The sequence below is a fragment of the Gorilla gorilla genome, chromosome 20 (genome assembly GCF_029281585.2).
Source record: "Gorilla gorilla gorilla isolate KB3781 chromosome 20, NHGRI_mGorGor1-v2.1_pri, whole genome shotgun sequence".
In the NCBI taxonomy this organism is placed as follows: domain Eukaryota; kingdom Metazoa; phylum Chordata; class Mammalia; order Primates; family Hominidae; genus Gorilla; species Gorilla gorilla.
This window is the reverse complement of record NC_073244.2, coordinates 63,067,482-63,092,616: the sequence shown is the minus strand read 5'-3', so window position 1 is coordinate 63,092,616 and position 25,135 is coordinate 63,067,482. Positions and strand designations below refer to the sequence as shown.

At 52.3% G+C, this 25,135-nt stretch overlaps 1 protein-coding gene across 3 annotated transcripts in view; it reads left to right on the top strand.

Moving 5' to 3' along the window:
• CTU1 (cytosolic thiouridylase subunit 1) overlaps positions 1–12,149 on the top strand; it is a 158,247-nt gene extending 146,098 nt beyond the window's left edge. For 2 of the 3 annotated variants that reach the window (XM_055370234.2, XM_031004476.3), the window contains 2 exons: positions 6,072–6,600; positions 11,528–12,149. In XM_055370234.2, coding sequence (XP_055226209.1) covers positions 6,093–6,600; positions 11,528–12,066 — 1,047 coding nt within the window. In that variant the 5' untranslated portion in view covers positions 6,072–6,092 and the 3' untranslated portion in view covers positions 12,067–12,149. Of the gene's footprint in view, positions 1–2,069; positions 2,306–6,071; positions 6,601–11,527 lie in introns of those variants that run through there. The other variant, XM_031004475.3, reaches the window with a different exon arrangement.
• The last annotated feature ends 12,986 nt before the right edge of the window (positions 12,150–25,135 follow it).

Genomic DNA, 25,135 nt, shown 5'->3' with positions numbered 1-25,135 from the left:
CTGTAGAGTCAGGCAGTCCAGGGAAGTGACATCACTGAGCTTCAAGATCCTCACCTAAGTAGAATTACAAGGCTGGGCATGCTGACTCACACCTGTAATCCCAGCACTTTGGGATCACTTGAGGTCAGGAGTTTGAGACCAGCCTGGCCAATATGGTGAAACACCGTCTCTACTGAAAATACTAACATTAGCCAGGTGTGGTAGCGCACCTGTAATTCCAGCTACCCAGCAGGCTGAAGCAGGAGAATCACTTGAATCCAGAAGGTGGAGGTTGCAGTGAGCCGAGATTGCGTCACTGCACTCCAGCCTGGGTGACATAGTGAGACTCCATCTCAAAAAAAAAAAAAAAAGAAGAAGAAGAATTACAATTGTACCCAACTCGTATGTAATGTATAATCTTAATGTTATGAGAATTGAGATGAGAATAATAACCACTTGTTGAGCACATACTATGTGCCAGAAGCTGTTCTAAATTCTTAAGAGGTGTTGTTAATTCAATTTGACTTCGCATAAATCCTATGAGGCAGGCTATTATGGCCCCCCTTTCACGGATGAACAAACTGAGATGATGCATGGCACATAGCAGCCTTTGTTGAATTTTTTTTTTTTCTGACACCCTGGCTGGCAGTGATTGAAATTGAGCTTTCAAGGCTCTTAACACTTCCATCTCAAGCTTTATCACTCCATATTGACTAAGTCCCTGTCTCCCCCACCAGGAGGACGGGGTGGTGGTGTAAGGGGTGGGGGATGCTCAGAGGACAGTAACCAAGTCTGATTCATTTGTGTCACCTAAACCTAGCCCAGGGGCAGCCTGGCACAAGGAGACCTCAGGAAATAAATTCAACAAATGAACCAACGCACACAGATGAACAGAACTGGCCCATGATAAGGCTTAACAGTGACCTCACGGAGCTCATTTAATATGAAAGGAAGGCATCATGGTTTCCTGTTATGGGTGAAAAAATGGGCTACAGGGTGCATGGGGTTCCTTCTCACGTCATCACCGGCCGTAGACCTACACATCCTGGGGCTCTCTGCACATCTCCGCATCTCAGTCTAAGGCTCTGGTGGTCCCTTAATCTAGAGGATTTTTTTTTTTTTTTTTTTGAGACAGAGTCTCACTCGGTGGCCAGGCTGGAGTGCAGTGGCGCAATCTCGGCTCACTGCAACCTCTGCCTTCTGGGTTCAAGCCATTCTCTTTCCTCAGCCTCCCGAGTAGCTGGGGCTACAGGCGCGCACCACTACGCCCAGCTAATTTTTGTATTTTTAGTAGAGATGAGGTTTCACCATGTTGGCCAGGATGGTCTCCATCTTTTGACCTCGTGATCCACCCGCCTTGGCCTCCCAAAGTGCTGGGATTACAGGTGTAAGCCACCGCGCCATCTAGAGGAATTTTGAGCCTCAGTTTTTTCGAGGACCTAGGTTTGGGGACGCGGATCTCAAGGGTCTCAGATATCTGAGTCCTTAGACTCCTTGTGCCCCGGTATTTGAGTCACCGGGGTCTTCAAGACCCTTGGGCCTTGTGGGGAGGGTGGAGGCCTCCAGATCCCTGTGTCTAGGGTGCAGACGGTTGTCTCCAGGTCTACTGGTTCTCTCAGGTGCTTTAGTGCCAGGGGTCTGCGTTTTTAACCCCCTTAGTCTCAAGGGTCTGAGTCTCTGAGCCTCTGGGCTCCTGGGTTAGGTGAGAAGGGTCTTTGGATCCTTCTGTTTAGAGTCTGGGTCTCCAGCACGCGCATCACGACAGCCCCCGCGTGCGCGCGGAGTTCCACTCCAATCCTCGAAGTCTGCTCTGCGCATGCGCTACCTGCGCCTTTTACACTAGCGACCAACCCCTGCAGTTCCACCTTCAATTCCCACCCGCAACCCCGCCTCAAAGGGCAGAAATCATAGGCCCTGTAATCCCCTTAAAATCCTATAATAATCCCACAAAATCAGTTAATCAGAATACAGCTACTTCGCCCATCCAGCAACCTGCCGGGTGACAGCGCGCTGCCACGACAACAACAGTACACGCAGCTCGGCCGCTCCCTGCCGCCGCGCGCAGGCGCAGAAAGTAAACGCGGGGGGAGGGGGAGCAGTGTATTTTGGGAGCGGCAGAAAGAGAAATGCAAGTGTTTCCGGGAGTTGTAGGCCAAGCGGGACCCCGGAGCCGTAGGCGCATCCAGCGGAAGTGTCGCATGGGCTTCTGGGAGTTCTAGGCAAGAAAGCCCCAAGACCTTGTAGGAGTGGTAGTCTCGGAGTCACTTCCGTGCCAGGCTTCCGCGTGGTGGGCAGTGTGGGCATCCCAGCACTGAGTTCTGCCCGGGTGAGTATTTCCTCCTGCGGTGGGTCGGCATGTGGACTCCGGCTCTTTGTTGCGGTGCCGTGGGAGGGTTGAGGGTCTCTTCGAGCGTAAGGCCTCTGTGATTTCCCAGCGCCCGTGTCCCTGAGGCCTTGTAGCCAGGATTCCCACTTTGAACGCTGCGGTCTCTTACCGGGCCTGTCTCTTACCGGGCCACTCCCTTCCCCAAGACAGGATAAGACCATCTGCTTGCCCCCGCCCCTATGTTACTATCTGCCTGTCCCCGCCCCCATGCCACACATTATCTGTCCTTTTGACAAGGCTGCAATCCAGAGGCATCCCTGGGGTCCGCGGCCTCTCTTCTGGGAGCATTTATTATTCCCTCATCCTACAGATATTTACTGAGCACCGACTCTGCGCAAGGCGGCGGGAGCGAGGGCACCAGACCAACCCTGTCCCTGCCTTGAAGCAGAGAGACAGACCTGTCACCAGTGACAGCTAGTCAGGATCAGGGCAGCTCTGAGGGCCCTGGTGGAGGCGCTCGACTCAGTGACGAGGGTCCATAAAGTCTTTGAGGGAAGACGCTTAACATGCATGTCAAACCTGACGTGGCCAAATGGAATTCCTGGTCTTCTCCCCTCACAAAATGGCCCCACCGTCCCTCCAATGCTCAGGCCAGAACCTCAAAGTTACCCTTCATCACTTTCTCTCGTCATTGCCCCAGTCCCCACTCCAATCAGTCTTATACAAGTCCTGTGGGCTCCACCTTCAAAATAGATCAACAATTTCACTTCTTCCCACCTCTACTGCCACCACTCCTGTCTACTGTGCTGACCTCCAGCCTTCTGTCCTTGTCCCTGACAACCAACAGTCCTCCCCACACAGCAGCCAAATGAATCCCACTTTTTTAATCTGAGACAAGGTCTCACTCTATCACCCACGCTGGAGTGCACTGGTGCGATCATGGCTCACTGCGGCCTTCACCTCCTGGGCTCAAGTGATCCTCCTGCCTTGACCTCCTGAGTAGCTGGGACTACAGGCCTGTGCCACCAGGTGCAGCTAATTTATTTATTTCTTTTTTTAGAGATGGGGTCTCGCTATGTTGACCAGTCTAGGAATCCTTTTAAAACATGCCAGATCATACCACTTTCCTGTTCAAAAACCTCGCAAGGCTCCCATCTCCTCCTGAATAAACCTAAAATTCCACATCATGGCCTATGAGGCTCTGCTAACTTGTGCAGCCTTGTCCCCTGCGAGCGTCTCCCTTCCTCAGGACGTGGACCCCCCAGGACTGGGTGACTGTAGATTTAGGGGGTGAGGAGAGATGAGTCCAGGGTGATGTTACGTCCTGTCCTGCAGATGGGCTGGATGAAAGGTGGTGGCTGCTCTCAGAAGAGAGGGAACAGATGGGCAAGAACAGGTTTCTGCCTTTCGAGGAAGAAATAGGTTGTCTGGGCACTTAGGGTCTGAACATCTGAAAGGTGCCCCAGCCATGTGGAGGACCAGCCAGGAGGGACATCTGAATATCATGATTCAGAGGCGCTCATAAGAATGGAAAGAGGCTGGGCACAGTGGCTTATGCCTGTAATCCCAGCACTTTGGGAGGCCGAGGCGGGCGGATCACTTGCGGTCAGGAGTTCAAGACCAGCCTGGCCAACATGGTGAAACCCCATCTCTACTAAAAATACAAAAAAAAAAAAAAAAAAATTAGCCAGGCATGGTGGTACACGCCTGTAGTCCCAGTTACTCGGGTGGCTGAGGCAGGAGAAATGCTTGACCCTGGGAGGCAGAGGTTACAGTGAGCCGAGATTGTGCCACTGCACTCCAGCCTGGGTAACAAAGCCAGACTCCATCTCAAAAAATAAAATTAAATAAAATTAAAAATCTTTAAAAAATGGAAAGAGATGGGTGCTAGGCAGGACCTGAGGACATGAAGAGGCCTCCCCAAAAGAGAATTAAGCAGGAAATCCAGGAGCACAGAAGGAGTGAGTCAAAAGTCGGCGGAAGAAAGATTCCAAGAGTTGCTGCTCAGCTGTGACAGACGTTCCTGATGGTCACTGCAGATGAGTCCTAAGGGCTGCTTCTTGGGCTCAGTGGCAGGAAGAGTACTCAGGGCAGAGGGGAGAGCCAGTGCAAACATCTGGAGCAGGAGTATTCCTCAGGTGTCAGAATAAACGACATCAAGGCTGAAGGAGAGGAGGTTGGAGAAACAAGGAGCCACACATGTAGGGCCTCATCGGCCATTAGCAGTTATTATACTAAAGTGAGACGGGATCCAGGGGAGGATGCTGAGAAGACTCAGGGCACGATCTCACTGGCTGTTATGTGAAGGAGTGTTTGTAGAGGAGGCAAGGCGGGAGCAGGAGACCTGTGGGGAGCCCCATGCAGCCGTTCAGGAGAGAGACAGACCAGACTAGGGTGCTGCCATGGAGACGGTCCTAAATGTTTGGCTGTTTTGAAACTACATTCAAACAGGATTTGCTAAATTTCATTTAGGTACCTGGAGTTTGAAAAGGTCCGGATTTGGCATTGCAATTTGGTGCCACCCACTGGGAGCGTAACAAGTGCAGTGAGAGAAAGAGCAGTCCAGGGTCCTGGATCCCAAAGCTCCTGGCCTGAGCAGCTAGAAGGATGGAGCTGCCCTGTACTCCAGGAGAAGCACGTTGGGTTAGAGGAATCAGGAATTTGGGTTTTGAGATGCCTATTAGACATCTGAGTGGCACTGGTCTCTGTCCTCATAGAAGTTAGAGATGGTAAATATATAGTCACATAAAATAATTCCACACATTGTGGTAAATCCTAGAAGCAGCGTGACCTGCTCTGAATGGCAAGGAGGTGAGTGCAGTATTCCAGGCTGGAGGTGATGGTGGCTTGGGGAGGAGAACTGAGCCTGGGGAGTTTTTATGGGTTCACCAGGCAGGCAGGCCCAAGATTTGACTGGAGGGTTGGAGTCTTGGCTGGGTGGGGAAGGATGAAGTAGGAAAGATAACAGATGAAGGTCAAAGATGGGCCAATCCATGTCTTGATGAGAGCACAGAAGCTTGTGGGGCATTCTGATACCAGAGCAGGGTTGAGTTCAGTCTTGGAGGCCCACCCATTTTCTCACCCTCAAAATGTGTGCAACCCCAGCTGGTCTCCCGAGAGGTGTGATCCAGGCTGCCTGTGTTCCCTGGAGAAGGTGATCACCCTGCCTTTCATAGGATGCAATCAGAACCCATTCCTGGAGACCGTATCCCACCCTACAAAGTGAAATCAATTGGCCTTTCCTGTTTTCCACCTCCTGCTGCACAGAGCTTCAGTCCCCTGGCCTCCCTCTGCCCTTAGAGTCACAAACCCCTCACCTCCCAAGGGCTTTTAACAGCCCTGGTGGCCCAGGCCAATGATATCTACCTTGTCCTGATCAGGACTGTAACAAGGGTGGCCTCCCTGGAGGTTGTGACAAATGGGCCTTAATATATACCCCCATCCCTCTGGACAGGACACAACCTAATCCTGGGTATAACCTGCTTGTCGCTCCCTCTCTTTACCCATGAAGCCAGCTTCTTAAGCTACTTCTCTTCTTCGTGCATAATGGGTGCAATCCAAGAAGCCTTCCCTAAGGCAGTGGCTTCCTTACACCGGACCTATTTATAACCATCCTATCCCCAGCGCTAGAAGAAGCTACTCCACTCGCGCACACGTCTCCCTGGTCTATTCCGGGCAGAGGTGCAATCCAGACAATCTCCCCGATGGCAGGGACCCTGCAATCCGGAATCCATATGTAACCCACCTCCTCTCTCTCCCTGTCTAGGAGAAGCCGACCCCTCCCGCAATGCCCGCCCCGCCGTGCGCCTCCTGCCATGCTGCACGCGCCGCCCTCCGCCGTCCGCTCTCGGGCCAAGCGCTGTGCGGTGCCTGCTTCTGCGCCGCCTTCGAGGCCGAGGTACTGCACACGGTGCTCGCCGGCCGCCTGCTGCCGCCCGGCGCGGTGGTGGCCGTGGGCGCCTCGGGCGGCAAGGACTCCACGGTGCTGGCGCACGTGCTGCGCGCGCTGGCGCCGCGCCTGGGCATCTCACTGCAGCTCGTGGCCGTCGATGAGGGCATCGGTGGCTACCGGGACGCGGCGCTGGCGGCCGTGCGGCGCCAGGCGGCGCGCTGGGAGCTGCCGCTCACGGTCGTGGCCTACGAAGACCTCTTTGGGGGCTGGACGATGGACGCCGTGGCCCGCAGCACAGCCGGCTCCGGCCGCAGCCGCTCGTGCTGCACCTTCTGTGGAGTGCTGCGGCGCCGGGCGCTGGAGGAAGGGGCGCGCCGCGTGGGAGCCACGCACATCGTGACAGGTGAGCGTAGTACCAGCCGCAGAGCGGCACTCTCGGAGGCAGTGGGGCGAATGCACAGGCGAGGAGGCGGGACCTGAAAGGGGATTCAGGCGCATGCTCCAGAAGCCGGCGAGGAGACCCTGGTGGCTTAACTGGAGGATCCCTGTACGGAGATGCGGAAGGGCGCATGCTGCAGTTTGGGGCTGGGGCCCTTTAAAGGTTCAAGACGCTGGGGAGACAGAGGGGCCAGGCAGTGATCACAAAGGTTTTTGGGTCTTGGCCACCGTCTTGGTCTCCACAGATTGCCAAAGGGGTGGGAGGTGAAAATCTCTGGAGATTAGATCTCTGGTTCTTTACTTATTTTTAAATGTTTCTAACATGCTTGATCTCTTATGGTCCACCTTTCAGAATCCAGCTCTTTCTCTAACAAGTATCTCCATCTCTTAATTCCTTTTCTTGGTTGGCCTCTCCTCTTTGATAACTTTTTTTTTTTTTTTTTTTTTTTTTTTGAGACAGAGTCTTGCTCTGTCTCCCAGGCTGGAGTGCAGTGGCGCGATCTCGGCTCACTGCAAGCTCTGCCTCCCGGATTCACGCCATTCTCCTGGCTCAGCCTCCCGAGTGGCCGGGGCTACAGGCGCCTGCCACCATGCCCAGCTAATTTTTTGTATTTTTAGTAGAGACGGGGTTTCACCATGTTAGCCAGGATTGATCTCGATCTCCTGACCTCGTGATCCACCCACCTCGGCCTCCCAAAGTGCTGGAAGATAACTTTTTTGTTCTGTCTTTTTCATCCATTCCTTCAACAAACAGATGCTAAGTTTCTGCTATATGCCGGATCCCAACTGTGGCCATACCAAAGTTCTTAACCACTCTGTACTTGTTTCACCCCATCCCTAAAACAGGACTATGAATGGTACCCAGCTCATAAACTTGTTATGACAATTAGATGAGTCAGTAGAAGTATAACGTTATCTATATTATAGTTATGTTACATAACCTGTATGATATAATATAGATTACACATTTTATACATGCTATTATCGTCATCATTGTCAGGCTAGGGCTGAGAATACAGTTACGCACAAGTTCCTACCTTTGCATGGTTATCAGGTACAAAATTATAAACATTATACATGTTATTGACCATGTATGGACATGTTATGGACTATGTGTACACACAGAGAACCCTATGACGTGGAGGGAGTGGGGTCAAGGAACTGTTTTGAAATCTGAAGGCTCACAGTGAAGAGGTAAAGGGGGTAAGAATTAGGGAGAGGTTATTGGCCTGTGAAAAGCCAATTTGGGCTGCCCCAAGAAGTCCAGTGTGGCTGGAGCCCAGAAAGCAAGGGCAGGGGAGGCTGGAGAGGTGGAAGAGGTCAGGCCTTACCCTGTAGGCTGTGGCGGAACCAGTAAAAGTGACATGAACAGAGTTTCACTTTGAAAAGCTCACCCAGGCCATGGTGAGGAACCTGGGTTGGAGGGGCAGGGACAAAGCCGAGGAGACCAGTCAGTGGGAAGCCAGCTGCGGTGATGGAGGTGAGAGATGATGGTTGGAGAGAATCAGCACACTCAAAGCATATGAAGGCAAAAGTAGTTCTGAGTTTGTCATCTGCCACCATGCTAGGTAGGGCCACTGGCTCTGGGGAAGGCTTACTGAGCTTCATTCACTGATGTGGCCCTTTCCTTACTGAGTAACTTCGGAGAAATCCCTAGATCTCTGTGATTGAAAATGGGAAGAATAATCCTTACCATACAAGAGCAGACAGTGTATGGAAAGAATGAAAGGCTTCGGCCGGGCACAGTGGCTCACACCTGTAATCCCAGCACTTTGGGAGGCCGAGGCAGGCGGATCACAAGGTCAAACATTCGAGGCCAGCCTGGCCAACATGGTGAAACCCCGTCTCTACTAAGAATACAAAAATTAGCTGAGTGTGGTGGCGGGCGCCTGTAATCCCAGCTACTCGGGAGGCTGAGGCAGGAGAATTGCTTGAACCCGGGAGGCGGAGGTTGCAGTGAGTCGAGATCACGCCACTGCACTCCAGCCTGGGTGACAGAGCAAGATTCCAGCTGGGGAAAAAAAAAAGAAGAATGAGAGGCTGCCTCGGGTTTTAAAGTTAATTTGATAGAATCACTTATTAATTGTACTTCCAAAAGTAATGAGGCCTTCCAGAAAAATCCCTGACTTGCAAGGTGATTTCTACCCTTTGTTTATACACTCCATTTTCAAAGGCGTAGTATAATAATTGTTGTAATAATTATTACAAAACTGGGAGCTCTTAAGTGGGTTTGTAATGACAAGGTGTGGAGCAAATCCAGTCTCCCCTAATTAATGTGGTTTACAACTTTCAGTCAATAAACATTCAACCAGAAGTCGTTTGCAGTAGCAAACATGCCCAATCTCAAGGCCACGGGGCTTGGCAGGTCTTTGGGAGGTAACCATTACTACAAACACAATTAGAGCCAAGTTCTTGGAGGTTTTTTACCATATAGACCAGGGCCTCTCAACTTCAGCCCTATTGATATTTGGGGCCAGATAGTTTGTTTTCAGGGAGCTGTCCTCTGTGTTATAGGATTTTAGCAGCATCCCTGGCCTCTACCCACTAGATGCTATTTAATAGTAGTGCCCCACCCCCAACCTGACAAACAGAAATGTCTCCAGCCATTGCCAAATGTCTCTGGGGGAGGGAAGGAGGGCAGACTCATCCCAGATTGAGAACCACTGATATAGACTCAAGTATAACTTGACAAGACACAGAACAAGTTTAGCTTCAATTTCATGGTGACCAGTGTGTAAATATTTCTCACTGTTATTTCTAAACAAAGATAACACAAAAACACTGCAGTGATTACAGGGGTGGTGACACATGCCAGTAATCCCAGCCACTTTGGGAGGCCGAGGCAGGTGGATCACTTGAGCTCAGAGGAGTTCAAGACCAGCCTGGCCAACGTGGAGAAACTGCGTCTGTATAGAAATACAAAAATTAGCTGGGCATGGTGGCACACACCTGTGGTCCCAGCTACTCTGGAGGCTGAGGCAGGGGGATCACTTAAGCCCTGGAGACGGAGGTTGCAGTGAGCTGAGATCGTGCCACTGTCCTCCAGCCTGGGCACTAAAGTGAGACCCTGTCTCAAACACACACACACACACACACGCACAGTAAAACAAAATGAAAAAAAAAACACCATAAAAAAACTACAGTCTGTGTTGTCAGAGGCTCTGTGTCAAGAACCATTTGTTTTCTCTGGCTGCTGTAACAAATTACTTCAAATTTCACAGCTTTAAACAACACAGATTTATTATCTTGTAGTTCTGTAGATAGAAGTCTGGGAAGTCTCACCGGGCTAAAATCAAAGTGTCAACAGTGCTGCGTTTCTCCTGGAGGCTCTGGGGCAAGGGGGTCCATTTCCTTGCCTTTTCCAGCTTCCGGAGGCTGCCCACATTCCTGGCTGATGGTCCCTTCCTCCATTTTCTTTTCTTTTTTTTCTTTTGAGACAGAGTCTTGCTGTGGAGCCCAGGCTGGAGTGCAGTGGAGCGATCTTGGCTCACTGCAACCTCTGCCTCCCAGGTTCAAGAGATTCTCATGCCTCAGCTGGGGTTACAGGTGCCTGCCACCATGACCTGCTAATTTTTGTATTTTTAGTAGAGATGGGGGTTTTGCCATGTTGGCCAGGCTGGTCTCGAACTCGTGGCCTCAGGTGATTCTCCCACCTTAGCCTCCCAAAGTGCTGGGATTACAGGCATGAGCCACTGTGCCCGGCTCTTCCTCCATTTTCAAAGCCAAGGATGGCAGTTTGAGTCCTACACCGTTTGCATCACTCTAACCTTGCCTCTGCCCTCACACCCCCCATATGCAGTAGGCGGGTGGCAAATGAGGTATCCCCAAGTTCCCCAGGGAGCTTGTGTGTGTTCCCCTCTCAATTCCTGCTGTGTCCACCTCCAGCCACCACCTAGCTGCACCACAGTGCCCAGGGGGCTCCATGGCCCCATCTCCCTCTCCCAGTCTCTGGGTCCTGGCTGTCCTATGGTGCCAGAGGGGCTCCATGGCTCAGGCTTCCCCTCCCCATCTCTCTCTGGGTCCTGGCTGCCCACTATGTTCAAAGGTCTCCATGGCCCTATCTCTCCCTTTTCTGCCTCCCTCCTCCCCTCTAAGGGTCTTTGTGATTACCTTGAGCGCACCTGGATAACGCACCATTCTGTCCCTATTGTAAAGTCAGCTGATTAGCAGCCCCAATTCAGCTTGCAACCTTAATTCTCCTTTGCCCTACAACCAAACATATTAACAGTTTCCCAGAATTAGGCCATGGATTCCCTAGGCGATGGGGGAGACAGCAGCCTGCCTACCCCTCCAGCTCTCCTGGGAATCTCGGTTAAATGCCTTAAATGCCTTCTGATTTTTGTGTACAGTTTGAATTACGGTTTTAACTGAGGCTGATAAGGTTATTAGCAGCATAATGCACTTTTACTCCCTATGTGAAAGGGCAACTAGCATAAGGTCCGCTATGCAGTAGGCGGGTGGTACATGAAGGCACCCCCAAGTTGCGCCAGGGGAGCTTATGTTTCTCTTTGATTTTTTGTTGTGTCCACCTGCAGCCTGCACCTGGCTGCTTCACGGTTCCCAGAGGGTCTCCATGGCTCGCTCTTGCCCTCTCCGTCTCTCTCTGGGTCCTGGTTGCCCACAGTGCCCTAGGGGTCTCCATGGCTCTCTCTCCCCCTCCCTGTCTCTGGATCCTGGCTGTCACACCATGTTTGGGGGTCTGTCTCCATGGCTTGCTCTCCCCGTCGCCGTCTCTCTCTGCGTCCTGGCGGCCCCACTGTGCCCTGGGTCTCCGTGGGTCTCTCCTCCCAGTCTCTCTCTGGGTCCTGGTGGACCCTTGGTTCCCCGGGGGGCTCCCTGGCCAGCAGCGCCCTCCGCGTCTCACCTCACCCGCTCCCTTCTCTCCCCACCAGGTCACAACGCCGACGACATGGCGGAGACCGTGCTCATGAACTTCCTACGGGGCGACGCGGGGCGGCTGGCCCGGGGCGGGGGCCTGGGCTCTCCCGGCGAGGGGGGCGCCCTGCCGCGCTGCCGCCCGCTGCAGTTCGCCTCGCAGAAGGAGGTGGTGCTGTACGCGCACTTCCGCCGCCTCGACTACTTCTCCGAGGAGTGCGTCTACGCGCCCGAGGCCTTCCGCGGCCACGCCCGGGACCTGCTCAAGCGCCTAGAGGCGGCGCGGCCGTCGGCGGTGCTGGACCTCGTGCACTCGGCCGAGCGCCTGGCGCTGGCCCCGGCCGCGCGGCCCCCGCGCCCCGGCGCCTGCTCCCGCTGTGGGGCGCTGGCCAGCCGCACGCTCTGCCAGGCCTGCGCGCTCCTGGACGGCCTGAACCGCGGCCGGCCCCGCCTGGCCATCGGCAAGGGCCGCCGGGGTCTGGACGAGGAAGCGACGCCGGGGACGCCCGGGGATCCGGCCCGGCCTCCCGCCTCCAAGGCAGTCCCCACCTTCTAGCGACTTCGGGCCTCCCGCCGGGATCTGATGCCGCGGGGTGGGGGCTGCCTGTAAATGACACTGTGAATAAACCCGTTACCTTACCTGGCCTTCCATGTGGGGTTGGGAAGGAGACGGGGGCCCATTGACCTGAAACCCTGAAGAAGCCGGGACCCCAGACTTCAAGGTCTCAGGGAAGAAGGGTCTCGAACTGGGCTTCAGGCTCTGAGGGAGGAGGGGGCTGGGGGGCCATCCTAGGTCTGAGAGAGGAGAGGGCCAGGACTAGGCCTAGAAGAAGTGGGACTGGGGACCCCAGGCATCTGTGGTTGAGGAAGGAGGGACTGGGGACCCCAGGCATCTGTGGCTGAGGAAGGAGGGCCTGGGGTCGTGGACTCCTGGGTCTCAGGGAGGAGGGGGCTGAACACCTTGTGATTCCTGAGCGAGTGGGGGTTGGTTGGGGACCTCCTGCCCAGTGCCTCTGCTGGTTCTGGGTGCGCTCAGCATGGTCCTGACCCTCCTTGAACACCAGATTCCTGATGTTTCCTGTTTGCCCGCAGTGGGGTAAGCGGAGCGTGACTTGATGGACACACGCCATTCACAGCCGCCGTCACGATGCCTCCCTTCCAGCGCTTCGTGTGTAGCACGCGCTGCACCCTCATTTCGTCTCCACCACGGTCTCACTGGCTGTAGCCTGAAGTGGTAAATGGCCGTAAGACACCCAGTCGGAAGGGGTCACACCGAGGGCTCCCTCCAAAGCTCTCGAATATCGCAGGTCGTGGAATTGGCCCTCCCCCACCCATCCCCTCTCGAATCTCTCCTGGTATCTCTGTCATGGGTGAGGAGGGGTTGGATGGGTTCCCCAAACCTTGGACTCTGGAGGCAGGGTTGTGTGAGCCTGTCGGTGACTTAGCCTCTTTCATCTCCCATTTCTCCTCTGAAAATGTAATCAGCCCCCTCCCCCCCTGCCCCCCCATCCGCCCCGCATCAAGGCACCATTGGGAGGAAATGGAAGATCAGAGAAGTTGAGGTGCTCAATAAATGGTGACCACTTGACTTGGTCGTTCATGTTACTGTCTGACCACCAGGGGGCGCTGGGTTTCAGGGTTGCTGTCCTGTACAGGTACGGGGAGGTCGTGAGAATCTCAAACTTCCCGGGGAGATGGTGCTCTCAGTCCCACCTCCAGGACTTGCTGGGCTGGCTTCTTGTCAGAAATGCCCCTTCTTCCCATCACCCTGCTCAGATCCTCCAGGGTCCTCCTAGAAGGCTTCTCAATTCTCTCCTCCCATCACCCAACCCAGGGCTTAGTATTCTCCCAAACCCCTGCTTCTCAGTCCTGTCCTCACTGTGTGGCCACCCAAACTTGGGCTGGAGGCCAAGGACTAGATGATTCACTCAAAACGTGTATGAGCATCTCCTTTGCATCAGGCACTCCTCTGGGTTCTAGGAACATGGCAGTGAACAGGAGACAAGTCTCTGCCCTCATGAAGTTCAGTCTGGGAGAAACGGACAGTACGCACATCAATATGTGATGTCAGGTAGTGATGAATGCTACAAATTAAAAAAAAATGATGAGAGAGAGAGACAGGAAGAGCTTGTTTCCACAGGGGTCAGGGAAGGAAGGGCCTTGGAGGAAGTGACGTTATGCACAGACCTACAGAAGCAAAAGAACAACGCATGGAGCCATTTGGGGGAAGAGCTTTCCTGGTGGAGGGAACTGCTGGTGCAAAAGCCTGGAGGGGTGGGAATCAGCTTGCAAGTGCAAGGAACAGCAAGTCCAGTGTGGCGGGAACAGAGTGGGTGAGGAGGAGAATAGCAAGAGATGAAACGAGCCACTAAGCAGGGATGGGCCGTGCATGGTCTTCTGTTGGCAAGAAAGACTTGTATTTTAAGAGTGATGGTAGGTCTTTGGAGGGCTTTGGTCCCAACAGTGGGTCCAATTTCCATTTTCTAAAAGTTACTCCAGCTGCTGTGAGGAGAATGAGCTGTAGGGGGTGCAAGATGATCAAGATCAATTGTATAGGATGACGCTTGTGTGCCAGTCCTAGTGCCAAGTGTGCCTGCCTTCCTCATTAGCTCAGTGACATAAGGAATGGGTTTTCAGCACCAATTTTTTTAACTGGTATGTAGAAGGATCTAAAAGTTTATTTTTTATTTTTTAATATTTTATTTTTCCATAAGTTGTTGGGGTACAGGTGGTATTTGGTTACATGAATAAGTTCTTTAGTGGTGATTTGTGAGATCCTGGTGCACCCATCACCTGAGCAGTATACACTGCACTGTATTTGTTGTCTCTTTTCCCTCGTTCCCCTCCCACTCTTCCCCCCAAGTCCCCAAAGTCCATAGTATCATTCTTATGCCTTTGCGCCCTCATAGCTTAGCTCCCACATATCAGTGAGAACATAGGATGTTTGGTTTTCCATTCCTGAGTTATTTCACTTAAAATAATAGTCTCCAATCTCATCCAGGTCATTGCAAATGCTGTTAATTCATTCCTTTTTATGGCCGAGTAGTAGTCCATCGTATACGTATACACCACAGTTTCTTTATCCACTCGTTGATTGATGGGCATTTGGGTTGGTTCCTTCAGCACCAATTTCATAAAGGATGAAATTACAGCCCAGAGAGGTGAAGTAAGTTGCCCAGGGCCACACTGCAGCAAATCAGCAAAGGAGCTGGAGCTCTGGACACTTTTGCTGGGCTACCTGCTGGAAGCCAGGGGACCTAGGTTCCTATTGCTGACGTGCCAGTGATTTACCGTGTGGCTTTGGGTAAGGGACCTTTTCCCTTCTGTTCATTGGAGTTTGTCCCTCTGCATGGGGGTGGGGGGGGGTGGGCAATGGATTAGATTTCTTTTGTGGTTTAAGGCACTCTCCAATCGAAAATGCAAACCGTATGTATAATTTAAAATATTTTCATAGCCGTATTTTTAGAGAAGGGACACAAGTGATATTTTAATAAATTTATTTGACCCACTTATACAAAATATTATAATTTTAATATGTAATCAGTTTGTTAAAACTTAAGCGAGATGTTTTATACATGTTTTTTCATATAGAGTTTTCAAAATTCGGTGTGTATGTTACACTTCCAGCCCATCTCAATCCAGACTCCCCACAGTTCGGCTGCCACATGGGACCTGTGGGCACTGCACTGGACCGCGCAGGTTTGCAATGTGCTTCCTAGACCCAGACTGCCTGAGTTCAGAACCAAGCTCTGCCCGGAGAGCTGTGTGACCTTGAGCAGGTTCTTTGGCTGTACAGTGTGGGGAGGAATGGTCTTCCGTCCTGTGGTTATTGTTAAAAATACATATCAGTGCTTAGAAGAGCGCCTGGCATTTAGTGAGTGCTCGCCGTCCCTCTTAGCCTGGGCTTGCGGCCTTCCTCATGGGAGCCTCTGAAGAGCTGGGGGTGCTAGGAGTGGTGACTCACGCCTGAAATCCCAGCACTTTGGGAGGCTGAGGCAGGCAGATCACTTGAGATCAGGAATTTGAGATGGAACCCTGCCTCTACGAAAAATACAAAAATTAGCCAGGCGGGGTGGCAGGTGCCTGTAATCCCAGCTACCCAGGAGGCTGAGGCTTGAACCCTGGAGGCGGAGGTTGCAGTGAGCCAAGATCTCGAGATCTGGCCACTGCACTCCAGCCTGGGCGACAGAGCCAGGCTCCGTTTCAAAAAAAAAAAAAAAAGCGGGGGGTGGGGGGGGAGGTGCTCTTTTCGTCTCTGGCCACAAGGGGTCGCTGTGACCCCGCCTGTGCATCCGGTGGTCATTGACAGCAAAGCCAGGTCTCCCCCTCCCCTGCCCAGACTGGGAGCTCAGCTGTCTCCGCCCACCTGCCCGCTGGTCTCTGAGCCAGTCCTTAAGGGTGAGAGACACAGGTTGGCAGAGATCTTAAGGCCCCGTATAAACACCAGACACTCCTTGACCTCAAGACCCCTGTGTCATCCACTCAACAAATACTTTTTGAGCAGGTGGTTTGTGACAGCAGTGAACAGAACAAAACCATGCCCTCAAGGGAGAGACAAAAAAAGAAAAAAAAAACCGAGAAAAATAAGTCAAATATATGGTATGTTGGATCGTGATAATCGCTTCTATTTAAGTAGGAGGGACGGGGAGGCTTCAAGGAGGAGATATTCAGGGAAAGGTGCAGGGTGAGGCAGAGAGCACAGGGGTGGAGGGTCTCTGGGAAAGTGTTCCTGGCAGGAAACAGCAAGTGCAAACTCTGAGATTGAGGGAAAAAGGAGAGGGGGCAGGTGGAGGGGAGAGGTGAGAGGGAGAAGCGACTTTGGCTTGGCTTTGTTTCTAAGCACTGCAGAAGCCATGGAGGATGTTTGAGCAAAGGAGGGATACTGATCACCCCTTTATTCATGCAGCAAACATTTCCTGACGCCTCCTTGGAGCCGGCGGGCCCTGCGCAGGGCGGTGGGGCAATGCAGCTGAGTCAGCCCCAGTCCCTGCCCTCAATGGGCTCCCTGTCTGGCAGCGGAGGCGGGCAGGGATACTGGCAAGTCAAGATCCGGAGGGATATGTGCCACCGTGGGGCTTAGGAGGGACACAGGGGAGGCCTGAGGTGAGGCTTCTAACTCAGTGTGGTGTGTCACGGAATGCTTCCTGAAAGAGGTAATGTTTAAACCGGGAGCTGGAGATGAGTAAGAATGAGCACAGGAAAGGGCGAGATGGGGACAAATGTGCAAGGCAGAGAGAATGGCAGGCGCAGAGGCCTGCAGGCATGGGAGCCCCAAGTCCCTGCGAGGCTTTGCCGCTCCTCCCTGTGCAGGATGGTGGAGGGGGTGGCCAGCCCTCCATAAAGCACTGGAATTCTTCTGGCCGGGATGGGGCACTAGGGAGGGCTAGAGCAGACAGGGCCAGCTCTGGGTGTCAGAAAGATCCCTCTGGGGCCGTGTCCAGGAAGGACTGGAGTAGGGAAGACTCTGAGCCAGGAGGCCAGGGAGAGGGCTGGGACAAAGTTCTGGGAATGGATTTGGTAGCCAAAACTGGGGCAGTGGCGAGGGTGTCAGGATGGTGAGAAAGGATGTGAGGGCCATTTAAGAAGTCCTCACCAAGAGCTGGGAACCCTATTCAATGCTGAGGGTGTGTTTCCTAAGGGTGAAGAGCCCTACGTGTTCTCAAAGGCAGTGTAAATCCAAGAGACATTTCTTCCAAGCAGACTGAACAAAAACAAACAAAAAAGATGTTCGCCACATATGCCGGTGGCCATGGTAAACCCAGGAAATTCTTTTGCTGGAGGAGGAAGGCTTAGTAAATATGGAGGGCAGGGGCAGGGAGCTGCTGAGGCTGGAGGCCCAAGTGAACACAGACACTCCTTTAGCTAAACAGGAGGCCCCAGTCTTCATGGGGACAAAGGGACTTTTGCTGTGGCCTGTGGCCTCGGCAAACACAGCCTCTACATAAACGCAACTAAAGGTGGCAGTGGAGCGAAACGCCAGCGTCTCATCCCATCAGGTCAGAAGCATTCTCCCCACTGCGGGGATTTGGAGCCCAGTCTCAGAAAGACTGGCTTCCCCATCTTCCACCTCTGTGCTCTCCTGGGGCTGGGTCATTGGAGATCGCTGTCAGGTCTGAGGAGATGGAGACATTGAGTGCAGAGATTCTGGAGAAAAGCAGAGATTCTAAACAGGCTCTGAGATAATCTTCCTCCTTCAGCCTGTTATAGAGGCCCTGCCACGTGCCGGGTAGCAGACGTGGCACCAGGGATTCAGCAACAAGATAGACAAGGTCCCTGCCCTCGTGAAGCCTCAGTTCTAATAAGAGATGTCTCTTCCTTCCACAAAGGTTTACTGAACACCTCCTATGTGCCAGGGCATAGAGGCAGATAAAGACGGTGAAAATCCCTGCACTGTCAGGGTTGCCATTCAAGTTATGGGAGACAGAGTAGACTTAAGAGTAAGAAAGTAAATAAATAAAACATGAGAGACATCCGACAGTAATAAACACCATAGAGAGGAAGAAAACCAGCAATAATAATAAACAAGGAAGCAAACCGATAGAGCAATTACAGATTGAGATAAGGTGTAGGAAGGAAACCCACAAGAAGCTGAGATAGAAACTGGAAGGGAATGCCAGCTCTAGAGAAGGTGGTCAGGAGATGACCTTTAAGCTGAAATCTGAAGGAAGATCACAGGCAGAGTGGTGGGAAGCGTGTCCCAGGCAGAGGGAACAGCAAAGGCCAAGCCTCTAAGTTGGGAAGGCGCCTCCCATGTTGAGAAGATGGAAGAAGTTCCAGGGGGCAGAGGCACAGTACACAATGGAGTGACGAGGTTGGAAGGATGGACAGAAGCCAGACACCAAGTGCCTTGGAGGCATTTGCGTTTTATTATAATTGCAGTGGGGACTCACAGATGGGTTTTAAGCAGGTTTTAACATGATATTGTTTTAAGAAGACGTTGGCTGCTGAGTAGAGAATGGACTCAGCAGGGCGAGGGAGGGAGGGTTTGGGGGTCGAGGCTGGAAGCAGCGAGACCAGTTTGGATGCTCTTGCACCTGTGTAGGTGGGAGATAAGGGTGACTTGGAAGAGGGTGACTGAGAGGAGACAAGTGGGTGGATTCTTTACTGTGTACTTTGGAGCTAAGTGACAGGAACTGCCAAAATGGGAGGTGAGAGCGAGGGAGGAATCAGAGACGCTCCCAAGCGTCTTTGACCCAAGCACCTGGGGAGAGGATACTAACTTAGAGGAGACACAGGGAGAAGGTTGGGGTACACCGTGGAGCTTAAACAGAAATAAATGGGAGGTAATAGAGGTGGGATGGGGGGCAGGGATGTTCACTGTCCATCAGCCGAGCATCAGGGGCCCCCAGGTTTGCACACAGAGGCCGCCTGGCACAAAGCAGTTTTCAGTGCTGGCTCGGAAAGGTCTGAGAGATTACCCGGAGAGAGTTTGGATCATCAACGACACACATGAGATCAGAAGCAGAGAGGCATCAAGTCAGGCTGGCTGGGGTTCAAATCCCAGCCCTTCCATGCCACGTTAGACAACTGACCTCATTTCTCTCCATTTCGTCATCTGTAAAATGAGTGTCATCGTGTCTCGTGGGGCTGGTGGGAGAATGAAGGGAGACATGGCACACGGTAGACACTAGGAAGGTTGCCAACCAAGAGCCTATCAGGACCCGAGGGAAGACAGAGACGGGGGTCTGTCTGCTCATCCCACGACAATTCACTGTGTGCACACTCATGCCAGGCTGTTCTAGGAGCTGGGGACCCATCGGGGAACAAGGCAAACAGAACTCCCCGCCCTCGCTGACATGGAAACAGATTTTCAGACAGAGTGACATGGTGTTTAACAGCCAAATGACCTGGGTTCGAGACCTGGCTGTGCCACTTGCCCAAGTTACTTGTCTAAGGCCTGGTTTCCTCATCTATAACATGGTACTAGTAAGACTCCCTCACCCCACAGGGCTTTCACGAGGGTTAAATGTGAGAGGATGTATGTGAAGCTCTTGGTGACCTGCCCCATTGCTATGATAAGTGGACAGAGAGACGGGCACTGGCTGACACATGAAGTGGGGAGCTTCAGGAGAGAGGACTCCCCAGCTTCCAAAGATAGGACACCCCAGCTTCTGCATCCCACTACCTCCACGTGGCCAGAGACCACCTCCCCCGCCATTGTTCCCACAGTCACACCCAGCCTCTATCTCTATCTGGAAGAGCTCCACCTCTGAAACCACAAAATCTCACATCCCACTCCCTGACCACAGCTTCCCCTGCCTCTGTGCATGGTTGTCTGCGCCATTCCTGTTCTTCCACCTCAAAGACGTCTGACCCTCCTCAGGCAGCCTCCCCACCAACCCCCCTTGTCTCCACACCCTGAGAACTTTAGGTTGAATGAAATAAGCCGGTCACAAGAGGACAAATATAATATGATTCCTTTTGGCCGGGTGCACTGGCTCACACCTGTAATCCCAGCACTTTGAGAGGCTGAGGCGGGAGGAGGATTACTTGAGCCCAGGAGTTCAAGGGCAACCCCAGAGTCCCCTCTGCCCTGGCGACCCTCAGCTCCCCAGTCCCAGCATCCCTCCCACCATCACGCAGTCCTGCAGGCGCCTTCTCTTTGTCTACATCCAGGAAGTTGGAGGAAAAAAAAAATCCGCCAACTGCTGAGAGGGTGCCCCTTAAAACGTGATCCTCAGCGTCACCTGGGCCCCTTCACCACCACCCTCAGCCTTCCCAACCCCACCCACCAAGGCCCCTTGAGATGAGCCGACTGACGTCTCCCTGGAAGAAACAAGCCACAGGACGGACCAGCCTCGACTTCCTGCCATCGGGCCCACACCCTACCCGCACCTGACCTGCCCTTTCCTTCTTCCTTCCTGAAACAATGTAAGAGGAGTCTTTCCCCATGTCTGGGGCTAATCCCACCACATCGCTGGTTGCACCATCCACTCCTTTGTTCTTGAACATTTCGTGAGGTGGTTGAGAGCTCTCCACCTGCGTTCAAATCACGGCGCCCCCATTCAGCGTTGTGTAACCTTGGCAAGTGGCCGAGCATCTCCATCTTGGCTTCCTCCATCTGTACAATGAGGGGAGTAACAATACCGGAGGTACTCATGAGCTCTCCCACGGCTACGGGAAGGTGTCAGCAAGTTAATTCTCGTGAAATGTGTTCAAATCATGTTGGACACACACATCGGTGTGCAAATGAACTTGTTAGTGGCCTCGGGAGACAACAGAAGGAAGAGTTTAGAGTGTAGAGCGGAGGTTCGGACAGTCCTGGAGTCTCTGATACCTCCTGCACCTACCAGCTATGGGACCTTGGACAAGCCATCTCCTCTCTCAGCCTCAGTTTCCCTGTCTGTAAAATGGGGACAAGTTAGTGCCTCTCCCGAGGAGTCCAGACTTTCCATGACCTCACTACCCTCACTGTCTATTCTCCCCTCACCCACTTGGCCCCCCACTGACCATCTTGCAGTTCCCAAACCTACAGACCCCTTCCACTGCAGGGAGGCCCTTGCTGCCACCTTTTCATAGACCCTCATAACTTGTAATGTCATATATTGTATTTATTTACTTTCTTTTTCTTCCAGAATATAGAGATCAGTAGGGCAAAGATTTTTTTGGAAGGGGTATCTATTGTGTTCATTGCTGTATCCCCTAGAACTATGAGGGTGTACATAGTAGGTGCTTGATAAATATTTGCTGAAAAGAGGTGGGGGAGAAAAGGAAGGCAGATGGGAGAAGAGGGAGGGATGAAGGGAAAGAGGGAGGAAAAGAAAGGGAAGACACTAACCCAGATAAAGAACTTGGCTGGTTAAACAGAATGTGGTCTATATACACAGTGGAATAGCAATCATCCTTTAAAAAGGAAAGAAATCCTGGCACATGCTACAACGTGGATGAGTGTTGAGAACATTAGGTTGAGTGAAATAAGCCAGTCACAAGAGGACAAATATCATATGATTCCTTTTGGCCAGGTGCAGTGGCTCACGCCTGTAATCCCAGCACTTTGAGAGGCTGAGGTGGGAGGAGAATCACTTGGGCCCAGGAGTTCAAGACAAGCCTGGGCAGCACAGTGAGACCCCATCTCTACAAAAAAATTTTTTAATTATCTGGGTGTAGTGGTGTGCATCTGTAGTCCCAGCTACTCAGGAGGCTGAGGTGGGAGGATCGCTGGAGCCCAGGAGGTTGTGGCTGCAGTGAGCTATGACTGCACCACTGCACTCCAGCCTGGGAGATAGAGTAAGACTTATCTCTTAGAAAAAAAAAAAAAATCCAATTCCTATTATGTCAGGTACCTGGACCTGGAGTAGTCAAATTCATAGAGACAGAAAGTTGAATGATTGTTGCTAGGGGCTGGGGAAGGGAGAAGCAGGGAGTTATCATTTAGTGGGTGCAGAATTTGAGGACAATGAAAACATCTGGGGGAGTTAGAGAGTAGTGATGGCTACACAGCAATGCGAATCTGCTGAATCCCACTGAATTGTACCTAAAAATGTTTAAAATGCTAGATTTTGTGCTTTTTTTTTTTTAGATGGAGTCTCAGTCTCTCGCCCAGGCTGGAGTGCAGTGGCATAATCTCGGCTCATTGCAACCTCTGCCTCCTGGTTTCAAGTGATTCTCCTGCAACAGCTTCACAAGTAGCTGGGACGACAGGCGTGTGCCACCACGCCCAGCTAATTTCTTTTGTATTTTAGTAAAGACAGGGTTTCACCGTGTTGCCCAGGCTGGTCTCAAACTCCTGAGCTCAGGCAATCTACCCGCCTCGGCTTCCCAAAGTGCTAGGATTACAGGCGTGAGCCACTGCGCCTGGCCTATGCTATGTTTATTTTACAACAATAAAAAATGGTAAAATTTTCTTAAAATTGAAACATTTTTTAAAAGGTCTCATCTGCCGGGCGCAGTGGCTCACGCCTGTAATCCCAGCACTTTGGGAGGCCGAGGCGGGTGGATCACCTGAGGTCAGGAGTTTGAGAGCAGCCTGGCCAACATGGCGAAACCCCATCTCTGCTAAAAATGCAAAAATTAGCCAGGCATGGTGGTGGGCGCCCATAGTCCCAGCTACTCAAAAGGCTGAGGCAACAGAATTGCTTTAACCTGGGAGGCGGAAGTTGCAGTGAGCCGAGATCCTGCCACTGCACTCCAGCCTGGGTGACAGACTGAGACTCATCTCAAAAAAAAAAAAAAAAAAACAACCAAGGTTTCATCACAGTCCCTGGCTGTGCTGAGCACAGAATACATGTGAGTGATTGTTTTTGTTCCAAGTGCCATCCAGGTTTTCCTTTCTTATAAACAGCCATCAGTATCAACCACCCTTCTCCTCCCCTCACACCCAAGAGCTGTCCGCACCTATGGTCTCCTCTGCTCCACCCAGCTTCCACCCCTACCACCCCACAAAAAACCTTTCTCTCCAAAATCACCCATCCCCTATCTTCCTTTCAGAGGCATCTGACCGCCCCTGCCACTCCCTCACTTAAAAAATGCTCTCTGGCTGGACGCAGTGGCTCACACCTGTAATCCCAGCACTTGGGGAGGCCAAGGCAGGCAAATCACTTCAGCCCTGGAGTTGGAGACCAACCTGGGCTACATCGTGAGACCCTGTCTCTACAAAAAAATACAAAAATTAACTGACTGTGGTAGCACGTGCCTGTAGTCCCAGCTACTCAGGAGGCTGAGGTGGGAGGATGGTTGAGCCCAGGAGTTCAAGGCTGCAGTGAGCTGTGATTGCACCACTGCACTCCAGCCTGGGCAACAGAGTGACACCCTGTTTAAAAAGAAAAAAAAAAAAGCTCTCAACTTTCCTGACACTGTTCCCTCCTGGCATCCCTCTTAGCTCTTCAATCACTCCTACCCCTGGCATAACTGCTTCTCACCCCCTGAGCTGTGAGTCTTCAGTGGGGTCCTCTCACTGTATACCCTCTCCCTAGGTGGGCTCCACACCGCTGGTATCCAGCACCATCTGTGCCTTGATGCCCCATCACTCTCCTGAGCTCCAGACCTGAGTATCCCGAAGGATTCTGCTCTCCCCTACTCAGGATCATGCCACCATCCCCCATCACCCTCAGAGTAAAATTCTTGCCCCTGCAGCACCAGGGCCCTGCTCATCTTGGCCACTCCTCTCTCCTATGCTCTGAGCTCTCTCACCATCCTCCTGCCCCACCATCCCTACTCGAAACCACTCACCTCCCTCCTACCTTCTCCGCACACTGTCCATCCTCCCTGGCAAACTCCTATTCATCTGCAGGAACCTGCTAAGACTGCCCCTCCTCCTGGAACCCTTTCCCACACCTGAGGCTTCATCCAGCCCCTCAACCTCCTCCAGGGGAGCATACGTGACACCAGATGGAGTTTCCTGTTGCCCCGCTGGCCTGTTTCACCAGACCGTGAGTTCACAGAGGAGCAGCGACTGATGGTCTGTGTTCATTCATTCATCAGATATTTATCGATGCCCGTGGCACAGCAAACAAGACTGTGCCAAGCAGGTGGTGGAGTGGTGAGCGAAATACCCTGGGAACCTAGAATGTGGTGGGAAGAGGACCCAGCGACCCAGCCACGGCGCGGCAGGCGCTGAGGTCCGGGCTGGGGACGGCAAGTCCTTGGGAGCCACCGGCGGTGAGCCACCGCACCTGCCCCCCTGCCACCCTTTAAAGAAAGGATTCTCTTGGATCCCAGGGATAGAGTGGCATGAAGGAGCCACTCCCAGGCTCCTGGGGGTTGACCAAGGCCTTCTGCTTAAGTAGAGTGTTCTTTTTAGGAACAGGGAGACCTTGTGTTTACTAGGAAATTCTGTTTTATTTTTAACTTTTTCCTTTGAGATAATTACAGACTCACAGGAGGCTACACACACAGCATAGGGAATCTCCCTCACCTACTTCTCCCCGTGGCGACACCTTGTGTAACTGTCGTTCAGAATGGAAACCAGGAAATCAACACAGAAACCAAACTATTAACGAGACTCAGATCACACTGCGTGCTCATTTTTCACACGCATTTCTTTGCACGTGTGTGTGTGCACGTGGGCTTCTGTGTCTCTTTATCTCATGTGTAGAATCGTGTAATCACCGCCACATCCAGTGCAAAGCTGATTCGTCACCACAGAGCAGCTCCCTCCTGCCACCCCATCCCTGGGTCCCAAGAGAACCCTTTCTTAAAAGAGGGAGTTCTTGACGGGTGTGGTGGCTCATGCCTGTAATCCTTGCACTTTGGGAGGCCAAGGAGGGTGGATCATTTGAGGTCAGGAGTTTGAGACCAGACTGGCCAACATGGTGAAACCCTGTCTTTACTAAAAATACAAAAAAATGAGCAGGGCATGGCGGTGGGTGCCTATAGCCCCAGCTACTCAGGAGGCTAAGGCAGGAGAATCGCTTGAACCCGGGAGGCAGAGGTTGCAGTGAGCCGAGATTGAGCCACTTCACTCCAGCCTGGGCTAAAGAGTGAGACTCCGTCTCAAAAAAAAAAAAAAAAAAAAAAGAAATAAAATAAAATAAAAAATAAAATAAATAAATAAATAAAATAAATTAAAAAATGTAAAAATAAAGAGGGGCTTCTTGTGTTGATGCAGAGCCTGAACCAAGGCAGAGGAGGCCGGGAAGGCTTCCCAAGGCCTTCAGCTTAAAGCGGGGAGGCCCATAGTTAAACAG